Here is a 9,737-nt window from a genome sequence, read left to right on the forward strand (position 1 = left end):
ATAAAAGATATATGTGACATTTGAAAAGAACTGAAATAAAACTGTGACGGATGTGTTGGATGAAGTGTGAGTGTTTTTTTAAGAGCAATCTTCTGACCTTCAATAAAGCAGAAACAATATTCATAAATGACAGAAACACACCTGCATCTGCTTCTGCTGACATTTGATTTATGTTTAAAACCCACAACATTTGAAAATATTAACATAATAACAATCATACAATGTTTTTTATTTTTTTTTATAAAATTCACAATTAATATTCAACGATTTAATTAACACTAATATACAGTGAAAATCTGGATTTTAAAATAATAATACAATAAGAGTTTCTGGTGACATTTATTTTCAGTTTAGAAATTATTCATATTGAAAATTAAATCAAAATCAGGTTCATATATTCAAACATCTCAATTTTGATTTAATATACAGTGAAAATCTGGATGATTATAATAATAATTAATGATAATATATTAAAAAGTAAAAACAACACAGTTACAATAAATTACACTAATATATCAATAAGAGATTTATTGTTGGTTCTAACCCTAACCCACAAACCATAGAAAAATAATATTTTCAAAATCATATTTTTATATATTCAAACTCAATATGTATTCAACATTTGTTTAGTAATTTATTTCATCTGGGACCTTACACATTAAATGTGCCAGATTTAATTCAATTGAATTCACATTTATTTGTACAGCACTTTTCACAATACACAATTTAAAAGCAGCTTTACAGAAAATGCATGAGTCCACATTACAGTTTACAGTGATCTGTTATCAGAGGAAACTAAGTTATGCATTTCAGAAATGTACATATACAAAATCACAGTTAGCGAAAAATGTATTAATTTAAACAATGTAATTAAGGCAGAAACAGCTATTTAGCCAAATTGGCATGTGTTTATCAGGATTTTAAAATAAAAATAATTTAATGAACACAATTAATACATTGAAATGTAAACACAACACGCATATAAAATAACAAAATGCATTTATTGTCTTTACACGGATATACAGCCAATATGCGCGTGCACGCGAGCCCGACATCCTCCTCTCGCGAGATTTGGAAGTGGAGCGTAGTAGTGGCGACGTGAATTCATGCGAGAAGTGGAGAGTTATTTGTGTTAACGGAGAGTGTGCGGGTATCAGGGGGTGTGTTGTGTTTGTGTGTGTATATGTGTGTGTTTGCGGGGCAGCGAGCGAGCGATTCGTGCGTTTAACGCAACAGCTAACGTTAAAGCGAGCAAGCTGGCGGACTTCGACATGGCATCGGGCGAGACGCTGTACATCGAGGCGGACGGCTCGGAGATGCCCGCGGAGATCGTGGAGCTGCACGAGATCGAGGTGGAAACCATCGAGACTACGGTGATCGGCGGGGACGATGAGGACGAGCACCAGCCCATGATCGCGCTGCAGCCGCTGGGCACCGACGACCCGGGTCAGGTCCACCATCAGGAGGTGATCCTGGTCCAGACCCGGGAAGAGGTGGTCGGAGGGGACGACGGCTTCGAGGACCAGATCCTCATCCCGGTGCCCGTGCCCGGCGCGGAGGACGAGTACATCGGCCAGACTCTGCTGACAGTCGCGGGGAAGAGCTCCATGGGGCGGGTGGGGAAGAAAGCGGGTTCGGTGGGGAAGAAAGCGGGGAAACGGAGTTACCTGAGCGCGGCGGAGGCCAGCGGGAGGAAGTGGGAGCAGAAGCAGGTGCAGATCAAGACTCTGGAGGGCGAGTTCTCCGTCACGATGTGGGCATCGGGTGAGTGAGTGAATCTATTCCTAGCGCCAGCAGGGCGTTGTCCGTCCGCAACACGTCCTCGATCCTTTTCATCTCTGAGACGTCTTCGCACCGAGAACGCGAGCGCATCGGTCCGGGTGTTTTTGTTTTGAACGGAGGCCATGTTTTTATCAGCCGATGGGCGCCGCCATGTTCCCCGAGTCCAGTATGGCGGCCCGTAAACATGGCGACCGTGCAGCGGGTTGAAGATGGCGCGAGCGCGTGGCAGATGCTGACTGTAGGCCGCGCGCGCTGGCTGCGGTTCCAGGAGACCGTTAAAGACCGTTAAACAGTCGCGCGGTTTGAATATCAGATTCAGCGGGCTGAGCTCGCGCCACTTTAGATTTAAAAATACGAGACGGTTGATCACTTGTTTTTTTTAACGTTTGGACCTGAAAGGAGCTGTGAAGGAGACCGAACTACTGTTGTGCGTGTGTTAACTAACTTAACTTACCTCTGCGGATTTACTTTTACGTGGTTAAAAGATTCAAATGTCAGATTTATAGCAGAAATCATCGCGCGTTTGTGTTTATTTGGACTTTTGATGGTTTAAAAGTGTCTTGGAAGTCGCTCGGAGGACCCGGATGTGTCGCTGAGGTCGTTCGTGTAGAGCCGGAGCTCCGTAGCGTATTAAACTCCACGACATTTCGAATCGTTGACTCTTTTGAACCCTTAATCATTCGGCTTTGTGTTTCAGATGACAAGAAGGACATCGATCATGAGACTGTGGTGGAGGAGCAGATCATCGGGGAAAACTCTCCTCCGGATTATTCCGAGTACTTGACGGGAAAGAAACTCCCGCCTGGAGGAATCCCGGGAATCGACCTGTCAGACCCGAAACAGCTGGCAGAGTTCGCCAGGTCAGAGACTCTCACGGTCACTGCTGAATAAAACCACTAAATGTGCAGGATTCACTTTAAAGGTAACCTGCTGTGTGTGATATATCAGGATCATAAATGAATCTGGACTCGGGGGCAAAGTAAGTGCTTCCGATATTAAAATGTGGGCAGAGAACTGTTAGGATATAAAGTAGGGGTGTAACAATACCCTCGTGTCACGATTCGATATTATAGCCATATGGTTAAAGGTTAACAAAAAATGATAAATTTGAAATTACATTGTGGTTGTAAATGAGTAGATTTAGGCTTGAACTTGGTGCTGGAAACCCAAAGCACAGGATAATAGAGACACCAGAATAAAAGATGAATGATTCTTAAGCTAAAAAACAGAATTATTTTAGATGAATATGTTTGCACTCTTTCACTGTCTAGATATATTTGAAATAATGTTGGCCACTTTTTACTGGTAACATAAGCATTATCAGGACCAACAAATATTCCCCCATTGCATTATTATACACTATATTCAACATTTTATATAGCCTATATATATATATATAGTACTTTAATGTAGTACTGACACTAAAACTATGTAAACTTGAACATTTTTACACAGTAATTTTCATTTTGGGGGAACTATCCACGGTACATATTGTTGCATTTTTGTATTGCGATATATTGTGACATGATATATTGTTACACCCCTAATATAAAGTGCAGCTGTCAGATCATATCTGTATTTATTTACTGTCTTAGATGTGAATCTGATGAAACTTTCAAGTCATCTTGTGATCTGTGTGGATTAGGGCTGGGTATTGTTTAAAAAAATAGATTTTAATATCGATACCGGTAACTTGACTTCGATACCGGTTCCTGAACGATACTTTTTTCGACACCAATTTGATGAAATCCATTTTAACAAGATTATATTAAATATTACCTTAAAAAAAAAAAAAAACTTTTTTTATAGACTCTAACTCATATATGCCACTGGGGGGCGGAATATATGCCTCACGCATAAAGCTTAACACATCACTGGCAAAAGTAGCTTAATGATTATGAATGTTTTTTTTATAAAATAGTGTTTTCTGAGTCAGTGTTGACGTTGCTGACTCGTCATCTCCACAGTATAAGGAACGCACGTGCCTATAGAGACAGAGCGCAACGCGTCATAATCTGAAGACCACGCCCACCAAGGGGGAAAACAATCCAACCGTCTCCGTTGACTTTGCATTGCGAGAGGCTGCCTCCTTGTCATTTCTTGCTTCTAACAAAAGACAGAAAAATGCCTAAAAGCTGCTATGTGACAAGGTGTACAGCATACAAGCTAAGAAACCCAGAAATAAGTTTTCATAAGCTGTCGACCCCAAAAAACGAGCGTTTGAGGACATAAAAGTGGCTCCATTGACCTCTCGAGTCAATGGAGACGGTTGGATTGTTTCCCCCCCGGTGTGGGCGTGGCCTAAATGCGCTCTGTCTCTATAGAGAGAAATTCACCTTTCATTTGGATTACATAATCCGAGTATTCGTTTTCGAATCGGTCTGTTTAAAAGTAGACATCTCGAGCTTTCCATAGGCCTGTTTCTCATGTCTGTGAGGCAAGTATCCTATACGCCGAGTTGGCAGCAATTATGTTCTCGCAAATATTGCATCGCGTGCTGTTAGCATCAAACCTGGTGAAACGTCGCCATACTTTTGATCTTTTCCACAACTTTCACATCGATGGGGTTTGGGACACGTACACACTACAGCCTCACGTAACCGGCGTATTGACGTAAACTGGTGTTTTTCCTTGATGCCTCGCCACAGCCAGTCATTCTGCATGCTTATTGGCTCACTGACGTTGACGAGATTAACCCCTTAGGTATCAAAATATGTTACCGAATGACAAGAGATTTTTTGATACTCAATTTGGTCTGTGCCTAAAAAGTATCGAACTCGATACCCAGCCCTAGTGTGGATGCAGTGCCAATATCAGTTTCTGTGAAAACCTTTTTTTATTCATGTTTATCTTTTTGAAAGACATTAAACTGCAAGTAATAGGACGTTGGTCTTCTGAGATGGTTTGGACGCAGCATGTTTTGACGTGACATTTACTATGTTAGTTGTTTTGTTTCTCAGCCCCTTCGGTAACAGTGGCGGTCATTTTGCTCGTAGTCCCGTTCGGTAAGTCTAAGATTGGGGAATAACGTTACACTGGTCACATGAGGGGCTTTTTATTGGTCACTATAGAGTGTCACTGGGTAACTGCATCGACAAAGGGTGGAAGTGTTCTGAATATAATGAGCATTCTGGGTAATCTGTGATATTTGAGCATTGTCATCGTGTTTGTCTAGAATGAAGCCGAGGAAGTTCAAGGAGGACGATGCGCCTAGAACGATAGCCTGTCCACACAAGGTGAGCGGATCCATCCGTTTGTTTTCATCCGATCAAGGCTTGAGGTGTGCAAACCGGTGTTTCTCTGCTGTGTTTCTCACAGGGATGCACTAAAATGTTCAGGGATAATTCAGCCATGAGGAAGCACCTTCACACGCACGGCCCGCGGGTTCACGTGTGCGCCGAGTGCGGAAAGGCCTTCGTGGAGAGCTCCAAATTAAAGCGCCATCAGCTGGTTCACACTGGAGAGAAACCCTTCCAGGTACATGGCGTACATGCACTCTATACAATAAAGGTTCTTCATTGGGTCAGTGTGGATAATGGGCTCTTTTAGATGCCTCCCTAAAAATGATCATCCTCAAGTGAGGGACCCCTGCTTTAGATTATTAAAATGTTCTTCATGCTATGAAAAACACGGTCCTTTTAAGAACTGATCACTGGCTGCGTTTACATGCACAACTTCTGTTTCAGTCGGACTGAATTCATTCTGATTGATTGAATCTGAATGTAGTGTTTACATGAACGCTAAACATGTGATCTGGTTGATGTCACAAGCCTCAAATCGTAATATTATTTTTTATTATTATTATTATACAGAGTTTCTTGCTGTTTGTGCATAATAACTATTCTCGTACATTAGTTCTTTGTTTTAAACAACAGACTTAATATTGATCCATTTCTGGTCATAATTTGGAGATAATGATCATATGAGCCGTTGTGCCGCTGCTTATATTGATCACAGTAAAAATGCCCAAAGCCAGTCGTGTGTGGATGAGAGTCTGAAGCAGCACTGGAGGGCCGTCGTCCTGCTCCACTTCACACACGCAGAAGAGGAGGATTATAGGAGGACAAGACACTCGTTTATACCACACTTTATTCATCAGGAGAACAGCTCGTTCAGCGCGTCACACGTCATTACGCTATTTCTACACCATTACGCTATTTCTACATCTATTTCTACGTCGTTACGCTATTTCAACGTCATTACGCTATTTCTACATCATTACGCTATTTCTACATCATTACGCTATTTCTACATCTATTTCTACATCTATTTCTACGTCGTTACGCTATTTCAACGTCATTACGCTATTTCAACGTCATTACGTTATTTCAACGTCACTACGCTATTTCTACGTCACTACGCTATTTCAACGTCATTACGCTATTTCAACGTCATTACGCTATTTCAACGTCATTACGCTATTTCAACGTCATTACGCTATTTCTACTTCATTACGCTATTTCTACGTCATTACGCTATTCCAACGTCATTACGCTATTTCTACTTCATTACGCTATTTCTACGTCATTACGCTATTTCAACGTCATTACGTTATTTCAACTTCATTACGCTATTTCGTTATTTCAACGTCATTACGCTAATTCTGCGTCATTACGCTATTTCTACATCATTACGCTATTTCAACTTCATTACGCTATTTCTACGTCATTACGCTATTTTGTTATTTCAACGTCATTATGCTAATTCTGCGTCATTACGCTATTTCTACGTCATTACGCTATTTCAACTTCATTACGCTAATTCTGCGTCATTACGCTATTTCAACTTCATTACGCTATTTCTACTTCATTTCAACTTCATTACGCTATTTCAACGTCATTGCGCTATTTCTACGTCATTACGCTATTTCAACGTCATTATGCTATTTCTACATTACCATAGACTGTAAAAAAAATATGGACGTAGTGTCCGTGACGTTACCCGTAGGTTACTGAAGACCGTTTTTGAAGCCTAAAGTAGGCGTGGCCGACCGTCGCCATCTTGGCAGCGCGTCACTCCCGAATTTATTTATTTTTACAGTCAGACAATGAGCTGAGGTAACGTGACGGCTAACAGACAGCAGACAAACGGCTAATGATGACTAATGACCACAGCAGCGGCAATCCACCTGTCACTCAAAAGTGGACAGTTTTCTTTTCCAGAAATTTACGGCTTAATATAATTTAAATGGATGAGTTATAAAAAAATTCAGCCCCCTCACAGTCGTCATGAAGGGAAAAATAAGCTTTATAGACCAAAGCCACTTTTTGCTCCAGGCTGTAGACGTGTGTTTTTCTGCTGTAAAGTATGAGGGAGATGCAGATTTGACTCACTTTTGCAGCCGGTCTCTAGTGGCCAGTCGATGAATTGCCGTTGAATTCACTTCCGTGTTGGTTTCAAGAGAGAGACAGGGAGGTTGCCGCTTGGTCATTACACTATTTCAACGTCATTGCGCTACTGCGTTCCATTACTAATGGATTATTTGGTTGCATGTAAACGTAGGCAGCGAAAGGTTCTGATCCAATTCAAACTGAATTGAGATGAGCGTCTAGAGTATTGAATGTATACCTTGATATTGATGCATCTGCTCTGAAATGTCCATGTTTTATAAACTGATGAGTTGCAGAATGACTCTGACACACAGAAGTCTTACTATCTCAATGTAAAATGTTAAAGTCAGTGTTTTGAAACATACGGTTAGAGTTATTGCAGTTGCTCAACTGTCATTGCAACATTAACACTCAGCGCATTTACATGCACATTCTTAACCCGATTATACTTAGAGTAGTTCACTTCAGAATAAATTTTTCCTGATAATTTACTCTCCCCCACATCATCTAAGATGTTCATGTCTGTCTATCTTCAGTCAAAAAGAAATGAAGGTTTCCTCCATATAGTGTCTTCAATGGGGTCCAACGGGTCGAAGGTCCAGATGTGAGTTTCAGTGCAGCTTCAAAGTCTCGACACGATCCAGCCGAGGAATAAGAGTCTTATCTAGACAAACCAGCGGACATTTTAGAACAAAATAATGAATGAATGAAGTTCAGAATAAAGCCACAGTACCACACACACACACACACACACACACACCAGCTATAGTGGAGAGAGAGAGAGAGTGACAGAGCCAGTTCAGTGGATGGGGGTCATTAGGAGGCCATGATGTGTCCAGGACACCGGGTTACACCGCTACTCTTTACCAGGAGTGCCAGGACCTCGGCTTAACGTCTCATCCAAAGGGCGGATGAGCATAAACATTTATATACTTTCAACCACAAATGCTGGTCTTGCACTCGCTGTGATGCGACACACATTACGTAATCCGGGTGAAAGGTCAAGCGTGACGTAGGCGTAAGTACAGACCTAGTGTTTACAAAGAGAACGTGCAAAGACTGAGTCAAACAACATTTATAAAAAAATAAATGGTAAAACAACGATGTCGGGTGATTTTGCTGGAGGAGAGTTATTCGCCCTACTCTACATTTCTGAACTGGAACACGCGTGACCTTTCACCCTGATTACGCCGCATCACAGCTAGTGCAAGACCAGCATGTGTGGTTAAAAGTATATAAATGTAAAAGTACAAAAATGTCGGCTGGTTTGTCTAGATGAGACTCTCATTCCTCGACTGGATCGAGACTTTGAAGCTGCACTGAAACTCACATCTGGACCTTCGACCCGCTGGACCCCATTGAAGACACTATATGGAGGAACATCCCGGAGTGCTTTCCTCAAAGACCTTCATTTCTTTTCAACTGAAGAAAGAAAGACATGAACATCTCGGATGACGTCGGGGAGAGTAAACCATCAGGACATTTTAATTCTGAAGTGAACGACTCCTTTAAGCATTTACATCTTAGAGAATGTATGTTTTGATGTGTTGTTCCCTTAAGTGTTCATTTCTTGGTCTTAAACGTGTAATCTGGACCCGTCAGTGTTGCGGTGTCTCTCTCTCAGCTGATGTGGAGCTGCTGTGATGTGGTGGTGTGTGAAACTCTTGTTCCTAACGGCCTGCTCTTCTCTCGCTGCAGTGCACGTTCGAGGGCTGTGGGAAGCGCTTCTCGCTGGACTTTAACCTGCGGACACACGTCAGAATACACACCGGGGACCGGCCCTACGTCTGCCCGTTCGACGGCTGCAATAAAAAGTTTGCTCAGTCCACCAACCTCAAATCACACATCCTCACACACGCCAAAGCCAAGAGCAGCCAATGAACTCGAGCCGAACCCTGGCGGCCGTAACGGACTAAACAAGCGGATCGGTCGATGATGATGATGATGCGAACCAGAACATCTTCATTTTTCCCACTTTTACTTCAGTCTCTGGGCTTCATAGATATATAGCTTTTAATTTTCTATTTCTCCAAGTGTGCATATTGTACACTTATTTTTGGGATATGCTTCGTAATGCGACCTGAGAGTTTATGACACAGACTGAGTGATGATGCGTACGCTTCTGTGATGATCTGGTGTGTGTGTGTGTGTGTGTGTGTGTCTGGAACGGCTGCCGGGATCATGTGGAGTCGATCGCACCGCATCATTCACCACGGTAAACTGCAGTGTTACCTGTCCTTTCTTTTCTTTCTTAGAATGTATTGTAAAGGTCTGAACCATGAACTATCCTTTGTTAATATTCACACCTCACTGTATTTCAGCAAACTACCATTAAAGAGGGGAAACTCTGGTTCATGGAGTCAACATTACATTACATGGATCTTTCAAACACTTAATAAACAGACAGCAGCTTTTGGAGATCAGTGCTATTTAGGATATATTTAATATAGTATTTATTCATACAGTCAAAGCAAACATTATTCAGACACCAGATATCATTTCTGATGTTTCACTAGTGTGATCAGGACACTATAGCTCATTAATGTAAGAGAGGAGAGCAGAATACAGTAATCTGACATAGTATACCCAGATATTCTTCATACAGTGACTACCAGTGACATAACC

At 41.8% G+C, this 9,737-nt stretch overlaps 1 protein-coding gene across 2 annotated transcripts; it reads left to right on the top strand.

Annotated features, from left to right (window-relative positions):
- The first annotated feature begins 1,001 nt into the window (after positions 1 to 1,001).
- yy1b (YY1 transcription factor b) lies at positions 1,002 to 9,462 on the top strand. Of its 2 annotated transcripts, XM_084431459.1 has the most exons (6): positions 1,002 to 1,764; positions 2,480 to 2,642; positions 4,743 to 4,787; positions 4,958 to 5,018; positions 5,101 to 5,259; positions 8,811 to 9,462. In XM_084431459.1, the coding sequence occupies exons 1-6, from the start codon at positions 1,272 to 1,274 to the stop codon at positions 8,991 to 8,993; spliced, it is 1,104 nt and encodes a 367-aa protein (XP_084287585.1). In that variant the 5' UTR covers positions 1,002 to 1,271; the 3' UTR covers positions 8,994 to 9,462. The 2 variants fall into 2 exon arrangements, with proteins under 2 accessions (XP_084287585.1, XP_084287586.1); XM_084431460.1 differs by lacking the exon at positions 4,743 to 4,787 and having other exon boundaries at positions 1,033 to 1,764.
- The last annotated feature ends 275 nt before the right edge of the window (positions 9,463 to 9,737 follow it).

The sequence above is a fragment of the Rutilus rutilus genome (genome assembly GCF_951802725.1).
Source record: "Rutilus rutilus genome assembly, chromosome: 15".
Taxonomy (NCBI): Eukaryota; Metazoa; Chordata; class Actinopteri; order Cypriniformes; family Leuciscidae; genus Rutilus; species Rutilus rutilus.

Excerpts from the sequence above, each read along its gene's own strand:
- yy1b (XM_084431459.1), top strand. The coding sequence starts at position 1,272 with ATGGCATCGGGCGAGACGCTGTACATCGAGGCGGACGGCTCGGAGATG. Across the intron at positions 1,765-2,479 it reads CGTCACGATGTGGGCATCGG|ATGACAAGAAGGACATCGAT; the intron begins GTGAGTGAGTGA and ends TTTGTGTTTCAG. Across the intron at positions 5,260-8,810 it reads CTGGAGAGAAACCCTTCCAG|TGCACGTTCGAGGGCTGTGG; the intron begins GTACATGGCGTA and ends CTCTCGCTGCAG.